Source organism: Lethenteron reissneri, chromosome 38, assembly GCF_015708825.2.
Source record: "Lethenteron reissneri isolate LAM-NWPU_2019-01 chromosome 38, ASM1570882v1, whole genome shotgun sequence".
NCBI classification, from domain to species: domain Eukaryota; kingdom Metazoa; phylum Chordata; class Hyperoartia; order Petromyzontiformes; family Petromyzontidae; genus Lethenteron; species Lethenteron reissneri.
Genome location: NC_083816.1, coordinates 3381572 through 3400629, shown reverse-complemented (window position 1 = coordinate 3400629; position 19058 = coordinate 3381572). Strand labels below are relative to the sequence as shown.

Sequence of the window (19058 nt, the reverse complement as noted above, 5' to 3'; positions counted from 1 at the left end):
CCCAGCGCGGCCGATGTCGGACCCGAGGTTGAGGTTGGCCACGCCCCTAGCGGTCGCCGCGTCGATGGCGGGAAATTCAAAGTTTGAATCTTCGGAAATGGCGGGAAGGCGCTCCGGACGCCGGCTCCCCTCGCCCCGCGGTGGACCACCAGCCCCCAGCCGCGTGATGTTTTCCAGCGTGGCGGCAGCGGCGTAGAGCAGTTCAGCCAGCCTCTCGTGAGCCAGCCTCAGCTCGTCTGTCCGCGGCTCCTCTTCATGCCGACGCTCCGGTAAGAACGCGTCCGGCCCCGGCTGCACGTTGTCTTGTTGAGCCATCTCGGGCTCGACAATTTCGGCGGCGTCTTCCATTTGTTGTACTTTGGCCCGAGCTGATTGGCGCGTGTCCATGTTCGTGGTTCTTCTGACGCCAGATGAAGTACTCTTGAAGACGCTTGGACACCGTAGTAAGGCACACGTATTTATTTACACAATGTCGTACAGCACTGGAGGGGTGTATCGGCCCCCTCACCCGTATAACTGGGAATACACCTCTAGCTAGCCTTCCTACCCGAGTCCTCCACTAACGGGCTAGGGGAGGCTGTCTGGCCCGACACTGGTCAGTCGGGCTACGGTACTCGGAGTCCCAGAGGACTAACTCTGGTTCCGGGACCACGCCACTGGCTCCAGCCTGCGCTGCCCTTACAAGGGCGGCGTCCCAGGGGGAGTCCAGGGCCTATCTGGCCGGTCTTCCGTCTTCCCTTAATTACTCCAAGACTGAACCCCGAGCTCTCTGGCTCATCCCTTTTTGTACCCCCCTAGAGGATCGAAACCCCCCTCACGCCGTCCGGTGCGGACGTCGTTGCGGGCACCACCCCGTGTACTCACGGAGTCCCCGCCCACTGTGTTTGTTATCCGTTAGCTCCTATGCAAACAGCCCTACACAAACAGCCCCTCTGTAACAGCCCTACAGAAATATAAAACAACATGTTACTATTGAAAACTAAAGAGGTTGCAATGCTGCAGTAAAGGTGAAGAACCTCTGGCTGAGAGGCAAGCCCCGTGCGGCTCACGGAATGGGTCAAGAGATCGGATCACCTCCACAGGGAGGGTGGAGGGGGTTGGGGGGTAGAGGCGGGGGGTGGAGGTGGGGGGGATGAAGATGGGCGGGGTGAAGGTGGGGGGGATGGAGGTGGGGGTAGAGGCGGGGGGTGGAGGCGGGGGGAGGAGGCGGGGGAAGGAGGCGGGGGGGATGAAGGTGGGGGGGATGAAGGTGGGGGGGATGAAGGTGGGGGGGAAGGAGGCGGGGGGGATGAAGGCGGGGGGGATGAAGGCGGGGGGGATGAAGGCGGGGGGGGTGGAGGCGGGGGGGATGAAGGTGGGGGGGATGGAGGTGGGGGGGATGGAGGTGGGGGGTAGAGGCGGGGGGTGGAGGTGGGGGGGATGAAGGTGGGGGGATGGAGGTGGTGGGGGGGATGGAGGAGGTGGGGGGGATGGAGAAGGGGGTGGAGGCGAGCGGCCACACAGCCCCCCCACCCCACCAACTCGTGGGTCCCGCGTGACGTCACTCTGCGCGTGCGCACTGAGGGCGACGAAGTGAGGCCCAGTGTGGGCTCGCTCCCCAGCGGCGCTGTGAAGACGGCGAGGAGGTGACCGGGTCCCCCCCACGACCCCCTCATCATCATCCCCACGGCCCCCCTCATCATCATCCCCACGGCGTCCCTCATCATCATCCCCACGACCCCCTCATCATCATCCCCACGGCCCCCCTCATCATCATCCCCACGGCCCCCCTCATCATCATCCCCACGGCGTCCCTCATCATCCCCACGGCGTCCCTCATCATCATCCCCACGGCCCCCCTCATCATCATCCCCACGGCCCCCTCATCATCATCCCCACGACCCCCTCATCATCATCCCCACGGCCCCCCTCATCATCAACCCCTCGTCATCCCTCTCGACCTCCTTCATCTCTCGCGGTTCGCGCTGACATTCCAGAGCCAGACATTCGACGCGGTGGCGGTGGTGTTGGTGGCGGTGGTGGGTCGACTCTGGACAGACTGGGCCCTGTCACAGGAGCGTGGAATGCGCCACTGCTCCGGCTCTGCGGAGGCGCTGGCGCACTAGTCGTGTGCCCTCACAGTGGTCGCTTGAGTAGCAGCTTTGCCCGTGAGACTGGGGCACAGGGTGAGGGCTCTGAGTGGCGAGGGCTAAAGTTGCTTTGGTTCACCAGCCGAGGCAGTTGCACGGGGTTCGTGGTCGCGTAAACTAAAACTGTTCAAACATTTATTTTGTATTTAACAGTTAAAGCCCGCGGCGCTCTAGAGCTCGTTTGCAGAAGCGACTAGGCCACAAATGATAGCTGGGCTAAGTGGCTTATCATGTGGACATTTATAATTTACATTTATTATTTATATGGCGCTTTTCCACCAACGTTTTAAGGTGCCTAGCAGCCGAGTACTCGAGACGCGTGATGTTGATTCTAAACGTGGAGGGGCGAATCCGGAGGACCACCTGAAGAGAGACGCGCAAACGCCAGACACACAGCAGGCGTCGGGATCGAATCCACAACCTCCCGCATACCAGGCGAGGTAGTTGATATCTCGCCAGCGCACGTCTTGTTGGATCAGGGGGTCAGGGGGTCAGGGGTTCACGTCTGGCAGCTCAACTCCGTGCAGAACCTCACCCATCCCTTTCAACCCTCACCTCGGTCGTCACTCAGCTCTCTATGCTCCAACCCTCTCACCTGTCACCCTCTCACCTGTCACCTCACCTCTCAACCCTGCACCTCACCCGTCAACCCTCGAACACCTCACATCTGTATCTCACACAGGTTCTAAACTCTCTCACATTCGCAGCTCACCCCTCACCTCATTCGCTCCCTACTTCTCTCACCTATCACCCCTGTCACCCCTCTCACCCATAACCCTCGCCCATCTCTCAGCTCTACACCCAGGCACAGGTTGTCAACCCTCTCACCTGTCGCGGCTCGCCCCTCCTCCGCGTTGTCGCCCGTGTTTCTGTTTGGCTGTGGGGGCCAGGTGGAGGTGAGGTGGGGTCACGTGTCCGTGGGAGCAGCTGCCCCCCCAGCATGGAGAGCAACAGCACGGAGAGCGATGTGGAGCCGATGAGTGGCGCCAACAACAAGGTCACTCGCCGCGACTCGCCCTCACTCAGGAACTCGCGTGCACACTACAGACTCTCACACAAACACCACAGACAATGAAATCCATATACTGTTCTTGTACAACAACAACTGCCATTCGTCACTAAGTGGCGGTGACCTCACCACGGTGCCTGTGTCAGGCCAGGTGAACTTTTAGGCCACGTGAAGTGTCGAAGGCTCGCTGACAGGAGGTCACGGGACCGATGCAGCAGGTGCCATGGGTTGATTGACTGAGATGACTGGCAGATGCACCAGCTGTGCCCCCGACTGTGCTAAATTGTACACCACAAACACCACTCACACGCCTGTCACCCTTAACCTCTGTCATCACACTATTCCAGCGCTCTCTCTCCCAGCACTCTTACCCACTCAGTCACCCACTCACCCCCAGCACTTTCTCCTGTGTGTCCGTTCTCGCTGGCACAGGATGGTGCTGGGCCAGGTGACGCCAGTCGACGGCGAGGAGATGGGGTGGGAGACCACGAGGTCCGGGGGTCCCGGCCTAGCGGTGGGGGTGGCGGGGCAGGGGGTGGCAGGGCCCCACCCAATGGAAGGGTTGCTCCGGTGGGGGGGCGGACCGCCCTTGAGACGGAGCCGGCTGTATACTGCGTGTGCCGCAAGCCAGACACGAACCGCTTCATGATGTACGTGCCGGTATCACCCACTTGCACACCCACTCGTCCATTCAGCTCCTCAGTCGATCATTGACCCACTCACGACACCATTCACCCACCCACCAAAAAAAAACAGCCGCCATTCGCAGCTAAGTGGAAGTGACATCACCACCGCGCTTGTGCCAGACCAGGTGCACTTTGAGGCCACCCGCTCACCCATCCACCCACTCGCACATCCACGCACTTACCCACCCACTCACCCACACACTTGACACACGTGTTTGGTATTGTGAGAAGTGCCATTGTGGTGGACTATCATATCCTTGTACATTTCAACCACTGTGGAAAACACTATTCACCCAACCCATAGCCGAGGCAAAGCACGTTCCTGCTCACATGAGCATGAAGGCGGTGCTCATCTCCCGTTTACAGCCCTCTGTGCCAGTGGTGGAAATTCCTAATACCTCTGTGTCACCTGAATCTCAAGTTTTCAAGTTGTTGGTGACCGATGGTGGAGTATCTGCGTGGCGTCGGGCAGTAGCTAAATGTCTCTCGCTTGCAGCTTGTGATGCGATGTAACCGAGTATGTTGTATGAGGTGCGCCGGTTTCTGCCAAGCCGCGGAGATCGCGTTGTCCGCGGCGGATAATGAGTCGGGTCTGCGCCGCCGTGGCTCGCTGCACAGAGGCTGTGACAAGTGCAACGAGTGGTTCCACGGCGACTGCATCGATATCACGCAGAAGATCGCCAAGGCCATCAAGCAGTGGTACTGCGACATGTGCCGCGGTACGTGGGCCCCACCCCCCTCCCCCGCCACACGTACCCATCGTCAAGCGCACACGGGCCGCGTAGCTGACTTGTTCTTTCCGTTTGTTGCTGCTGCTTCTGCTGCAGCCAAGGACCCGTCGCTTGCCATCCGCTACCGCCAGAAGAAGATCAAGGACAAGAGCCGGGATGCAGCGCGTGACTATTCGGCCGAATACGACGGCAACTGCAGCTCGGAGAGACGGAAGGTACGTGTGGGGGTAGGCACGGTTCACGGGAGGCCTGTGCAGCACCTCAGATTTATTGAATTGCTATGCTTTTTCTTGTTTACCCAGGAAAGACATACAGGAGGGTCCTGCCAAGTTTTCCCTAGAATGGGGGCGATGTTGTTGCCGCCATGTGTGATACCAATTGAGTAATTCTTTCGCGAAATTTTCAGCATTGGGATGTTTTGGCCGATACTAGTTACATTGTATATTTGTTTTTAGTGAGGGGAGGAAACTCGAGCAGAACAGAGGGAGAACATATAAAGGCCACAAACTCATACAGTCGCCTGCTCACGCTCTCATTTACTCTCACTCTCACCCACTCACCACACCGCAGGTCGCACAACACTTCTCTTTCTGCTTCTACCCTCATACCGTTGCACTGTGGAATTTCCTCCCATCATTGTCGTATCTTTGCACAGGCTCTTACAATCATAACCTTACTTAATTCAAGAAACTTGTCGCACTCTTATTTATCTCTTACAACTTTGATCGTGCTGTTTTTTGCAGGCTTTTTGGGCCTTTGGTCCTGTGCTCGGCAACTGCTAAGAAACTCTGCTGTTGACTCTGCTCGTGCTCCTGCTGTTGTTTTCTGCTGCAGTTTATTCTGCTTGTGTTTCTGTTGTGGTTTCTGCTGCTGTTGCTGCTGCTGTTGCTGCTGCTGTTGTGTCTGCTGCTGCTGCTGTTGTGTCTGCTGCTGACTGCTCGTGCTGTCGTTATTGTTCTCATTGCCGCAGCAACTGAAGCGCTCGGTGCGCATGTGCGGCGAATGCGAGGCGTGCTGCCGCACCGACGACTGTGGCCACTGCGACTTTTGCCGGGACATGAAGAAGTTTGGTGGCCCCAACAAGATTCGGCAGAAGTGCCGGCTCCGGCAGTGCATCGTGCGCTCCAGGGTTCGTTCCGTTACGTTTGGCGGTCGCCCGACAGCCGACAGCATTTGTACTGAGTGTGTGTGTGTGTGCTGTGTGTGTGTGCTGCGTGTGCCTTGCGTGTGTGTGCCATATGTACTGTGTGGTGTACTTCATTTGTCATGTACTGTCCCATGTGTGCCGTGTACTCTCGTGTTTCTCGCATACTCTGTGTGTCGTGTTCTCCACGTGTCGTGTTCCCTCTGCGTGTTGTAGTCTCCGCAGATCGTGTACATGGTGCGTCGTGTTCTCCACACACTTCGTGTCCTCCATGTGTTGTGTCCTCTCTGCATGTCGTGTTGTGTACTCCGTTCATGGCTTGTACTTCAGATGCGTGCCTTGTATCCTGTCGTGTCCTCCACGTGTCGTATACTCTATCGTGTCCCCCACGTGTCGTATACTCTATCGTGTCCCCCACGTGTCGTGTACTCTGTCGTGTCCCCCACGTGTCGTGTACTCTGTCGTGTTCCCCACGTGTCGTGTACTCTATCGTGTCCCCCACGTGTCGTGTACTCTATCGTGTCCCCCACGTGTCGTGTACTCTATCGTGTCCTCCACGTGTCGTGTACTCTGTCGTGTTCCCCACGTGTCGTGTACTCTGTCGTGTCCTCCACGTGTCGTGTACTCTGTCGTGTTCCCCACGTGTCGTGTACTCTGTCGTGTGCTCCACGTGTCGTGTACTCTGTCGTGTGCTCCACGTGTCATGTACTCTGTCGTGTCCCCCATGTGTCGTGTACTCTGTCGTGTCCTCCACGTGTCGTGTACTCTGTCGTGTCCCCCACGTGTCGTGTACTCTGTCGTGTGCTCCACGTGTCATGTGCTCTGTCGTGTCCTCCACGTGTCGTGTACTCTGTCGTGTCCTCCACGTGTAGTGTAATCTGTCGTGTCCCCCACGTGTTGTGTACTCTGTCGTGTCCCCCACGTGTCGTGTCCCCCACGTGTCGTGTACTCTGTCGTGTCCCCCACGTGTCGTGTACTCTATCGTGTCGTGTACTCTGTCGTGTGCTCTGTCGTGTCCTCCACGTGTCGTGTGCTCTGCCCTGCCCCCCACGTGTCGTGTGCTCTGTCGTGTCCTCCACGTGTCGTGTACTCTATCGTGTCCTCCACGTGTCGTGTACTCTGCCCTGCCCCCCTCGTGCAGAAGCTGCTGCGTGTGCGCGACGACCACGGCGGCTCGAGCCGCGAGGGGGCGCCACGCGGCGCCGGCCTCGGCTCCTCCGATTCGGACGCGCTGCTCTCCTACCACGACTACGCCGCCTCGCCCCGCGGCGACCAGGTCCGTGACGGGGGGGGTGGACATGGGGGGCGTGGGGGAAGGGAGGCTGTGGCGGGCTGTGGGGGGGAAGCGGTTGGAAGGGGGGCGGGGGTGTAACGCTCGTCTTAGCGTCACATTCGTACCGTGCCGCACAGACTCAGCTCACTCCCGGAGAGAGCGAGAGAGAGACTGATTGGTAGGCACGTTAAACACAAAGGTGAGGGGGAAGCCAGTCAGAACCAGCGCTACCAACACTTGCCTAAGCTCTGTGGTCCTATTTTGGGATGTTTGGCCAACTCCATTAATGATGAGTGTGTGCATAGGATATCGATTCTTGTGGCACAGTATCATTTTTCTAAAGTATAGCACAAAAAAGTATGATTTGTTAAGTTATGGTAGATAACACAGATTTCGTTTTCATGGTACATGTGTGCTGCGCATGTTTGCGTACGTGCACGGGTGCCTATGTATGCATGCGTGTCTGTGTGTGCGTGGAGAGCAGTGGCGCATTGGTTAGTGTGCTGCACCACGAACTTGTCCGGGCGTGGTGCTGGCCACCCACCCCCCATCGTGTGCCGTACCGGCCTTCATAGGTGCTCGCTAACAGCACTTGCCCCTACAGTCTTGTTTAAGGCTATCCGGGGGATCTTTGTTTTTGTGTGCACGTGCGTGTGCTTGTGTGCGTGCAGTTCCCGTGGAGCAGTGGGAAGGAGGACTCGCAGGATCACAGCTTGTTCCGTAAGCGCGCCGTGAAGCTCAAGCACGTGCAGAAGCGCGAGCGCCGCTACGAGAAGCAGGTGCTTGCTAGAGACCCCTCGCTCGTGCAACTCTGCGTCCCCCCGGATCCCCGTGTGTCCCTGCGTGTGACCCTGGGAGTCCTCGTGTTTCTGGGCGTTTCTGTGTTTCCCCGTGTTTCCCTGGGTGTCCCTGCGTGTCTCCGGGTTTCCCCGAGGTGTTGCTGCGTCCCCCCGTTTGTCCCCGCATTCCGGCGTCTCTCGACACGTCCGAACTTGTCTGCGCGTGTCTCCACGTGTCCCCGCGTGCGGCCCCCCCACGGGCCCCCACGTCTCACGGCTATGCTGTGGCGTGGCACCGTAGAACCGCTCGGAGCGCCACCGGGACAAGGCCCGGCACAGGCTGCGCGTGCGGCACAGCGAGCGCGGCGGCCCCGAGGCGCGCGAGACCCCGCGCCAGCGCCAGTGCCTGGGCCCCGGCTGCACGCAGGCCGTGAGGCCCACCTCCAAGTACTGCAGCCACGAGTGCGGCATGAAGCTCGCCGCCAAGTGAGTGATGCAATATCAGCCTCTCAGAGCCACCCAGAGCCTCGCTAACAAGGTACACGATACCAAGTGGGTGACACTAACACAAAGATCCCCCATATATCCTTAACAGACTGTTGGGGCAAGTGCTGTTAGCAAGCACCTATGAAGGCCGACACGGCACACAATGGGGTGGGTGGCCAGTGTGGACAATTTTACACACCACACCAGGTACTCATTTGAGGCTGATTCGACCTAGGGGAGGCCCAGGACCGGTTCAAATAATCGTCACTGATGTGAGCAGAAATCGAACTCGGGTCGCCGGGTTTGTAGCGCAGCACGCTAACCGCTACACTACCACTCCCTAAACACATCCACCCTTACCACCTGTACTGACCTTTACCTTCCAATCACTACACCAGTGTCGACGGTTACCAGCCGACTCTGGCAAAAAGAGTGACACCGGCCCCCTCCTAACAGTTCTCCCTGCATCCCCCACCCTGTGTCTCCCTGCATCCCCCACCCTGCGTCTCCCTGCATCTCCCACCCTGTGTCTCCCTGCATCTCCCACCCTGCGTCTCCCTGCATCTCCCACCCTGTGTCTCCCTGCATCCCCCACCCTGTGTCTCCCTGCATCTCCCACCCTGTGTCTCCCTGCATCTCCCACCCTGTGTCTCCCTGCATCTCCCACCCTGCGTCTCCCTGCATCTCCCACCCTGTGTCTCCCTGCATCCCCCACCCTGTCTCCCTGCATCCCCCACCCTGCGTCTCCCTGCATCCCCCACCCTGTGTCTCCCTGCATCTCCCACCCTGTGTCTCCCTGCATCTCCCACCCTGTGTCTCCCTGCATCTCCCACCCTGTGTCTCCCTGCATCTCCCACCCTGTGTCTCCCTGCATCTCCCACCCTGCGTCTCCCTGCATCTCCCACCCTGCGTCTCCCTGCATCTCCCACCCTGCGTCTCCCTGCATCTCCCACCCTGCGTCTCCCTGCATCTCCCACCCTGCGTCTCCCTGCATCCCCCACCCTGCGTCTCCCTGCATCCCCCACCCTGTGTCTCCCTGCATCTCCCACCCTGTGTCTCCCTGCATCTCCCACCCTGTGTCTCCCTGCATCTCCCACCCTGTGTCTCCCTGCATCTCCCACCCTGCGTCTCCCTGCATCTCCCACCCTGCGTCTCCCTGCATCTCCCACCCTGCGTCTCCCTGCATCCCCCACCCTGCGTCTCCCTGCATCCCCCACCCTGTGTCTCCCTGCATCTCCCCGTCTCCCTGAGCATCACCTCCTGTCCCATTTCCCGCCTCCACATCACTGTCTGTGCTCAGTTTGGTTTCAATTAATCACATTTTTCCCTCCCTCCCTCCCAGCCGTATCTACGAGATCCTGCCGCAGCGTATCCAGGAGTGGCAGGCGAGCCCGTGCGTGGCCGAGGAGCTGGGCAAGCGGCTGCTGGAGGGCGTGCGCCGCGAGCAGCACACCGCGCGCCTGCGCCTCGCCCACATGGACCGCCGCTTCCTGGAGCTGGAGGCCGTGATCACGCAGGCCAAGCAGCAGAGCGTGTGCGAGGACGAGGAGGTGCAGCGGCGCCACGCCACCACCACCACACGGCCGCCACACCACCACACCGCCACACCACCACACCACGCCACCACCACCACGCCGCCACGCCACCACGCCGCCACGCCACCACGCCGCCACACCACCACCCCGCCACACCACCACACCGCCACACCACCACACCACGCCACCACCACCACGCCGCCACGCCACCACGCCGCCACACCACCACCCCGCCACGCCATCACACCGCCACACCACCACACCACGCCACCACCACCACGCCGCCACGCCGCCACGCCGCCACACCACCACCCCGCCACGCCATCACACCACCACACCACCACACCACCACACCACCACACTACCACACGACCGCACGGCCATGCCGTGGCGCCACACCACCACACCACCGCACGGCCGCCACGCCGCCACACCACCGCCATGCCAGGGCGTCACACTCCTACCACGCGGCCACGCCGTGGCACAATGCCACCACACACTGCCACATGCTGCCATCACACTGCCATTTCACGCTGCCAGAACACCACGCCACATCTGCCACACCACCGGAACGCCGTGCCACGGCGCCACACCACACCGCCACAGAATGCCACCGCCACATCACTACCGTGCCATACCACCACTGCCACCATACCACACCACGTCACTCCGGTTCCAACACTCACTGACTCACTGGCTCACTGGCTTGCACGCATACTCGCTCGGACGCATACACATGCTCTATTGGATGCACATTCATGCTCACTCATCACTCACTCTTCCCGTCCCTCCATATCTCACCTTGTCTCCGGTGTCTTTCCATGTGTCCCTGTCTCCCCGTGCCTCCCCGCCTCATCTCGTGTCCCTGTGTCTGCCCGCGTGTCCCAGGTCACAGATGGGGACAACGAGGAGGCGGATCTGCAGATCTTCTGCGTGTCGTGTGGCCACCCCATCAACCCCAAGACGGCGCTGAAACATATGGAGCGCTGCTACGCCAAGGTGCGCCGAAGACACGCGCGACGGCGATACTACTGTTAACTACTTTTTTTCACCTAATTTTATTTTACCAGGTATGGCTCACTGAGTTATGTAGCTCTTTTTCAGAAGCCACCTGGCCACAAATGATAGCCCAACGAAGCAGCTTCTCACGTGGAAATATATTGCAGCCAAAGACGGCGGGGAGATGAAGAGAGTGAGCGGAGGGATATGGAGAGAGAGAGGAGAGGAATGCTTGTAAAAGAGTAAGACAAACATAGAGAAGGAGAGAGAGTAAAGGATGGAGAGACAGAGAGAGAGACGGAGGAGAGAGTGCGAATAGGAAGGATTATAACTGTGGAGGGAAAAACCAGAATCGAACCCACGACCTCCTGAATACCAGGTGAGGTAGTTAACATCGTGGCGCCCCACTGCGGTGATTGTGACCGGCACGTGATGGCGTAACGCATGCTGACGTAACGCGTGATGACATAACGCGTGATGACATAACGCGTGATGACATAACGCGTGATGACATAACGCGTGGTGACATAACGCGTGATGACATAACGCGTGGTGACGTAACGCGTGATGACATAACGCGTGATGACATAACGCGTGATGACATAACGCGTGATGGAGTAACACGTGATGACATAACGCATGATGACGTAACGCGTGATGGAGTAACGCGTGATGGAGTAACGCGTGATGACGTAACGCGTGATGGAGTAACGCCGAGTCGATCTCGATGGCCACCGTCACTACGCGGCAGTGAGCAGGGGACGAGAGGCGAGGCGTGGAGACGCTCGCGGGAGCAGCCGGAGCGCGCGTCCTGACGCGCGTATTTCTGTGCTCGTTTCTAACCCTTGCTCCCGACCGCCTTTGTCTTCCCCGCAGTACGAGAGCCAGACGTCGTTTGGATCCATGTACCCAACCAAGATCGAGGGGTGAGGATGAGCACGCGAAGCCGCCCTGAGCCGCGAGACCACCACCCCCCCCCACCCCAAAATAACTAAGCAGACAATAATTCACTTCCTTCCCATATCCACCTCTCCATATACAAAAAAAAAGTTTTTTTTTTACATCCCATCAGCCTTCTGGGAGAGCATAATCTTAGCAGCATTGGTCCAAAACGGGTAAAACTCAGGACCGGCTTTGACATTAAGTATCTAAACAGCGGAGTCGGGCTTGCTTGAACCAACGCTGGTGAGATGCCAGATATTTATTGGCAAGGACCCTTGTGTTGTGTGTGGAACACACGACACAAATATAAGTAACAAAATAAATAAGAAGACATTTCGCCAATGAATACGAACGTAGGGAGTTCGTACGCCATTTTATGAGTCCAGACCCTTACGTGTAGGCGCACACACGCGCACGCATGTGTGTGCGCATGTGCACGATTGCGCTCTTTGTGTGTGTGTGCGCTGGCCACCCATCGCCTCTCGTGTGCCGTGACCGGCCTTAAGAGGCGCTTGCTATCAGCGCTTGCCCCAACATCCTGCTAAAGGCTATATTGTGGGGGGTGGGAATCTGTGTGTGTGTGTATGCAGGGCGACGCGCTTGTTCTGCGATGTCTACAACACGCAGAGCAAGACCTACTGCAAGCGGCTCCAGGTGCTGTGCCCAGAGCACTCCCGGGACCCAAAGGTTGGTGGTACCCCCTTACACCCCCTCCGACCCTCCCTCCCCACACCCAGAAACCCCAAAAGGGGGTTGGTCCTTCGTGGGGTCCCCTCCTCCCTTACGCTCAGGGGCCGGTCTATAAAGATGCGTGTGTGGGGGGGCGGTGGGGCGAGGAGTAACACTCAATCTCTGGTGGGGGGGGGGGGGGCGGTTGGGCGGTCCTGACATGTCGGCCTTTTCAAACATGGCCCCCCCCTACATGAATGGACACGCACGCAATGCGTTCTGTCTCTAGTAACTAAGAATAAATACCAATTATCAGGAGCTCAAGGTGGACAATTGTGCCCATAGCCCCTCGGCCCCCGGGTTAGCCGGCATTGGTCTGAGCGACCCATTTTTTTTTATCATGGTTTCTGCGCACAGGCCCAAAGTTCCAGAAGGTCAAGCTGCCAGCAAGAGACGGCACTCTCAAATTTGCGAAATAGCCCCAAGGGTTAACACGTATCTTGCCTTGAGCCAGGTTGTTGTAATAACCTGGTGGGAAAAGAAACGGTGGTGATTCTGGGCGGAGGGAATTCCACATTGGAGCAGTGCGAGGGAAGAATCAGAAAGATAATTATTGTGGTGAGAGCGAGTGAGTGGCACAGGCGCCTTGGTGACGTCACCGCCACTTAGTGGCAAATGCCAGTTGTTGTATGCTGTGTGTGGGGAGCGGTAGTGCAACGGTGAGTGCGTTGTGCTACGAACTCAGCGACCCGAGTTCGATTCCCGCTCACGGTCAACACCAGTGACGATGATCTGAATCAGTCCTGGGCCTCCCCTAAGTTGACTCAGCCTCAAATGAGTACCTGGTGCGGTGTGTAAACATCGCCACTGGGGAAACAAAGGTGGCCGGGCGTGGTGCTGGTCACCCACCCCCTTGTGTGCCATTCCGGCCTTCATAGGTGCTACTCGCTAACAGCAATTGCCCAAACAGTCTATTAAATAGACTATAAGGGGGATTTTTGTATACTGTGTACAGGTGTGCGCGTGTAAGTATAATCAGGTATATAAATGGGCGTGTGCTTGTGTGTATGCATCAGTGCATGTGTACAGCATGTGCCTTTGTATGTGTGTGTAGGTGTGTGTGCGTGTTTTGTCATGTGTGAGTGTCGATTCGCTGTAACGGCGCCGGTCGTCTTATCGGCGCAGCTCAGATGCGCCGCTCGGCCGGCCTGGCGGAGGCTGCTGGGGTTGGTGCCATGTCCCTGCTGATTTATGGGCTTTGCCTCTGTGTGTCTGAGGCGTGCGGTAGAGGGGGGGGGGGGGCACGCAAACCGCCGCAGTAACGAAACGCCCACATCCAGCAGCAGGTGCCACGGCCGGGCGGGATTGATGGGCGGCCGTGTTTCATGTCGTATTAAAGTGAGGGAGGAGACTGACGGTCTGGAGATATTCATGGGATCCTCACAGCGGGAGGTGGCCATTATGAAACGTTACAGCTTTGCTTTTTTGTAAGGAATGCTTCCACCATCATACCGCGCTGTTCTGCTGAAGATGAAGTCTCACTGCTGCTCGGTGTGTTGCCACACCCCCGCCCCCCCCCGCGTGTGTGTGCGTGAGTCGCCCTCCATGTGTGCGTCGCTTCCCCCCCCCCCCCCCGTGTGTGTGTGTGTGCTCACGGACTGCAGGTCTCAGTGGACGAGGTGTGCGGCTGCCCGCTGGTGCGTGACGTGTTCTCGCCCACCGGCGACTTCTGCCGCCTGCCCAAGCGCCGCTGCAACAAACACTACTGCTGGGAGAAGCTGCGGCGCGCAGAGGTCGACCTGGAGCGCGTGCGCGTGGTACCTTGCACACGCCGCCCCCCACGGGCCTCATCGCACAGCATCAACAACAACAGCCACCGTCCAATATTATTCATAATATAGGTTTTTTGGTCAGAAAATGTGTCGTAACCCTCCACCACCCGACACGGCCAAACAGTAAAAAATGTGTCGCGTTTTCAAAGGACAAAATTATTCACTTCTTTTTAGCCCACCGGTGTGCTGAAGAGGATCAACAGCATTTTAAAATTTGAGTAGTACGACGTTTCGCTGATAATTACAATCAGCTTCATCGGGCAAGAATGGTGAAGCTCTCCTGTTGCTTCCGTTCTTAAATAGAACAGCCTCAGGGTGACGTCATCATTTATGAGCCACCGTCCGCCACCAAGTGCCGTCGAAATCGCCGCGGCCTTCGTGCCACACTAGGTGAACTTTGAGGCTATTGTGGAAAGGGTGGAAGGCTTTTGCTGCTGGCAAGAGGTCACGAGACATACGCAGGTGCCGTGGGATGACTGAGATAACTGGCAGATGCATCACCTGTGCTCCCTACTGTGCAAATTTCCTGCATTTTAGCCACCCGACGCTCTGCTCGTTATGGTAAGCGTCGCTCCTCTGCCCTCCGCTATTGTTGGAGGGCGACTACCTCCAACTGCCCAGTAGCCTCACAGTGCACCTAGCCTGGCACTACCCAGTAGAATACTTCACGAGCCTCCAGAGGCCAATTTTAACATTGGTACCAGTTATCGGCAAGAGCCATTAAGCTCCACAGCCTTCTGTACCACATCAGCTCCATGTCTTCTCTGGCCCGTGCCGTCCCTATTTAGCCCCCTCTATCTGCTTCGGTATGTGGTGGCTGGGCATGCGGGCTACGTGACCCAGCCAACGCAGCCTCACTTCATCACAAGTGCCCTGTGTCACACACACACACATACAATCGTCGGGCTGGGCCCTTTCTCATTAGAAGTCGCACTGCACGCCAGCTGAGAAGCCATCTCGTTGCATTTGCCTCTAATCAGATGCACTCCTCACTGGCGACTGATTATGAACGATCGCGGTCGCTGCGCGCCAGGTAACTCAGCAGCAGAGCGAGTGGGAACGTTGTGCTTTCAAATCTTGCTTTGCTGGTTGAATCGGCCCGTCTTTCCCGCCGGGGAGGATATGAGTACCAATTTATGGGGGGGGGATGACCAACAGTGGTTGACTGAGACTCGCCCCTGCCAGTAGCAATGTTTAATTTACACCTAGGTTGCCGCCTTGTCTGGGTTTTATCGTCTGTAACCGAGATCTGGTTTCAGCATTGCTGTGCTGAACTGTGTTCCAGTAGACTGCACAGTGTCGATAGACCTGGGCTGACTGATGTGTGCCTGGGTTTGGTCTGTGCTGTGGAAGGTGTCGCCACCCTAATTTCCCTATTCACCCCCCCCCCTGACTGGGTGTGCGGGGCTGTGTCCAGGAGATTGAGCACCAATGCCACAACTCTCATTCGAGCGTTCAGCCAGAGGGCAGCAGCATCACCGTCTCCATACTCTCTTCTTGTCACGCAGGGTTTACGATTTGTGACGCGAATCGTTGTCAGTGTCCGGGTCTGCAGCATCTTCGTGCAGGCTGCAGATTCAAACGCTGCTGCTGCTTGTCGAATTTGTAACGCGCACCGTTTTCGTTCGGAAGTGCGGGAAACTACGGACGAGCGGGAAAGCGACCCAGAACCGGTTGTGTCAACAAGTCATTCCCCTTGCTCTGTGGTCCTATGTTGCTATGTTTGGCCACTTCCGTTACAAGAACGAGTGTGTATATGCCATGTGGGAGGAAACGTGAGTACTGGGATAAAACCCACACATAGGTGTGTGGGGGGCGGTGGGGGGAGGAGATACACTCAATCTGTAGTAACTTCCAAAGCTCTGGCCCTATATCGTGATGTGTTGGCTCGTTAATCGTCGCACGCGCTGACGCGAGGTCGCGTGCCATCGCACACACGACTGGCGCGCCTATTGAACAGCTGTTGGCGAACACAAGCGGTCGATACGAGCGGAGAAAGAAAAACACAGTCAGCGATTTGGCCAACATGCCTCACACGGGTTGGGGAGGCGGGTGGGGTCAGGGGTGGGTGGGTGGGAGTGCTGGGGTGGAGCTGTGAGGAAGAGCAAGCGTCAAGCCTTTAGCCTCCTTTGTGAGGGTGCTCACCTCCCTGGGTACAGCCCTTGCACAGCCAGTGTTGGAAATTCTACATTACTATGGCAGGGGCGAGTCTTTTCATAAGATGACCACTGTTGATTTAATCACAAATTGGTACTTATTTTTATCGACGCCTCCCCCCACCCCGAGGGAGAGATGATGGGGCGAGTCAACTCAATAGCAGGATTTTACCTGACAGCCCTTCCGCTTGCGAGAAGCCCTCTTACTCTGCCGCTGAGCCACCTGTTTGGCGGACCGCGGAGATTGAGACGGGAGTGTTGGGGGTTCGTCTGTGCGTCCCGTAGCATGGGGAGGCCGCGTGTGCCCGGCTGTGTGCCCGGCTGTGTGCCCGGCTGTGTGCCCGGCTGCGTGCCCAGCTGCGTGCCCGGCTGCGTGCCCGGCTGCGTGCCCGGCTGTGTGCCCGGCTGCGTGCGTGTGGAGTGCTGCGTGGGGAGCGGTAGTGCGACGTTAGCGCGCTGCGCTACAAACCCAGCGATACGAGTTCAACTCCCGCTCACGGCCAACACCAGTGAGGATCATCTGAATCGGTCCTGGGCATCCCCTAGGTCGACTCAGCCTCAAATGAATACTTGGTGAGATCGTCTAAACATCGGAACATGGGAGACAAAGGCGGCCGGGCGTGGTGCTGGCCACCCACCCCCTCGTGTGCCGTGTCAGTCTGTTAAGGGTATACGGGGATCTTTGTTGTGCTGCTTGGAGGCTGTGTGGTGCACATCTCTTGTGTATGGGGTGCATGTGTTGTGTGTACGTATTGCGCGTGTTGCATGCACATATTGTGCGTGTTGCGTGTGTTGTTGTTGCGCACGCGTCGTGTGCATTGTTGCATGCCTGGAGGCCGTGTGACCTTGGCTCTCCCCGTCTCTTTGAGCCGCAGCTCGGGTCAACGCGTGATGAACGAGCGTCCAGGGATAGTGGAGTCGCACAAATCTCTCCTCCCCCCCGCCCCCCCTTTTTGGCCCCGGGCCCAGCCACACACGTTAATCACGTTTATTTCTCGTGCACGCCCCCCCCCCAGCCCCCTCCTCCACACCACAATCAATCCTTGTGCCCAATTATATAAAGATGTCATTTGCATTCCGTGATGACTGGGAGGAGGCAGCAGCAGAACTCGGGGGGGCCCAGATTTGCGTCAGAGTTGTCACGTGTGCACGCCCCCGGTGGGCCAACGTCAACCACGCGTCACTGCACGAGCCCTTTAAACAAAAACATCTCCCGCCCCTGCTACCCAAAATGTTGAATATTTTGCATTTCTATGGGGCTCACTTAAGTGTCCTGGCATCTCAGAGCCTTGCATCTCAGAGCCTGACATCTCAATCTCAAGCATTCAAAGGGCACCCCAGTGCAGCTGCGAAAGTGTGGCATCCAAATTGAGTAATTTGTTGTGTAAATTTGCCAACTTTCAACCAAAAAGCCCGTGCGCAATGGACTACTTTTACTGAAATGACGTCACAGGATCTTCATCCACTGCGTAGCAGACTGGCACGGAGTAGTTTTACGGTCAATACACACCTCAGTATTAACCAGTGCAGCCTGCCGGATTACAACCACGAACCTTTTATAAAAAAACAAGGGCTCCCGCACTCCCACTGGGCCACGATGTCCCGATCGCGCTCTCGGTATCCTAAAACTAGGAATCCGTCGTGAAGCCTGGCAGGGCTACTGCAACCCTCCTTCATGGTGTGTCCCTGTTTCCATGTGTACGTGTGTATATGTATACGACTGCGCGTCTCCGTGCGTGTCCACAATTGTCCGTGTGACTTTTAATGACTGCGTCTCCTTGGCTGTCTGCGTGTCTCCGTGTGTCTCCGTGTGTCTCTGTGTGTCTCCGTGGTGCCTCAGTGGTACAAGTTGGACGAGCTGTTTGAGCAGGAACGGAACGTGCGCACGGCGATGGCAAACCGCGCCGGCCTGCTGGCACTCATGCTGCACCAGACGATCCAGCACGAACCGCACACCACCGACCTGCGTAGCTCCACCAAGGACACCTGAGCAGGTCCACCAAGGAGACCTGAGCAGGTCCACCAAGGAGACCTGAGCAGGTCCACCAAGGAGACCTGGGCAGGTTCCACCAAGGAGACCTGGGCAGGTCCACCAAGGAGACCTGGTGAGCTCCTTCAAGGACACCTGCGCAGATCCAAGGAGACATGAGAAGAATCCCGTCTCGTCGCATATCTCATCTCGTTCCCGTTCCCTTTCGTCTCGAGGGGAAATGCAGGTATCACGTTTGCACCGTGAATGTGCGAGTCACAGGGTCAGCTGGAACTGCACTCTTCCTAACTCACCTGTAACTCGCTCACCTGTTGGTCCCTTCTCCCAGACAGAACATTTTACTCGCCGCGTGTACAAATCGCTTTCTAAACTCGTTATTTCTGGAGGTGAAATCTCTGCGTTTCTGTTTTACTTTGTATCGAGAGGCATTGGGGCCTCAAGGGCTCTTCCAATAAAGACGTTACCACTGAATGTGTCGCATCGAGGTGTGTGCTTGGTGGTGTGCGGTGCTGGTTGACACCAGGACCTACTGTGGACCTGGTCTGCTTGTCATCTATAAGTTCCATCTCCCACTGCGGAAAAGACCCCTTCAAACCCATAGGAGCCTGGTCTCAGCCAGCTGATTAAGGTTACAAATAAAAGTCATCCCATGTGGGGTTGGAAACATACCCCCCCCCCCCACCATCCCGATGCAGAGA

General features: G+C 57.6%; 1 protein-coding gene across 3 annotated transcripts; it reads left to right on the top strand.

Annotated features, from left to right (window-relative positions):
• Positions 1-1556: 1556 nt before the first annotated feature.
• On the top strand, positions 1557-18825 carry LOC133351630 (CXXC-type zinc finger protein 1-like). Of its 3 annotated transcripts, XM_061566973.1 has the most exons (16): positions 1752-2165; positions 2421-2569; positions 3020-3126; positions 3571-3788; positions 4443-4543; positions 4652-4770; positions 5526-5684; positions 6841-6975; positions 7644-7751; positions 8053-8237; positions 9580-9787; positions 10661-10771; positions 11648-11697; positions 12304-12400; positions 14047-14199; positions 18211-18825. In XM_061566973.1, the coding sequence occupies exons 3-16, from the start codon at positions 3070-3072 to the stop codon at positions 18358-18360; spliced, it is 1851 nt and encodes a 616-aa protein (XP_061422957.1). In that variant the 5' UTR covers positions 1752-2165; positions 2421-2569; positions 3020-3069; the 3' UTR covers positions 18361-18825. The 3 variants fall into 3 exon arrangements, with proteins under 3 accessions (XP_061422958.1, XP_061422956.1, XP_061422957.1); XM_061566974.1 differs by lacking the exons at positions 1752-2165; positions 2421-2569 and adding an exon at positions 1557-1625 and having other exon boundaries at positions 5535-5684; XM_061566972.1 differs by lacking the exons at positions 1752-2165; positions 2421-2569 and adding an exon at positions 1557-1625.
• Positions 18826-19058: the final 233 nt, after the last annotated feature.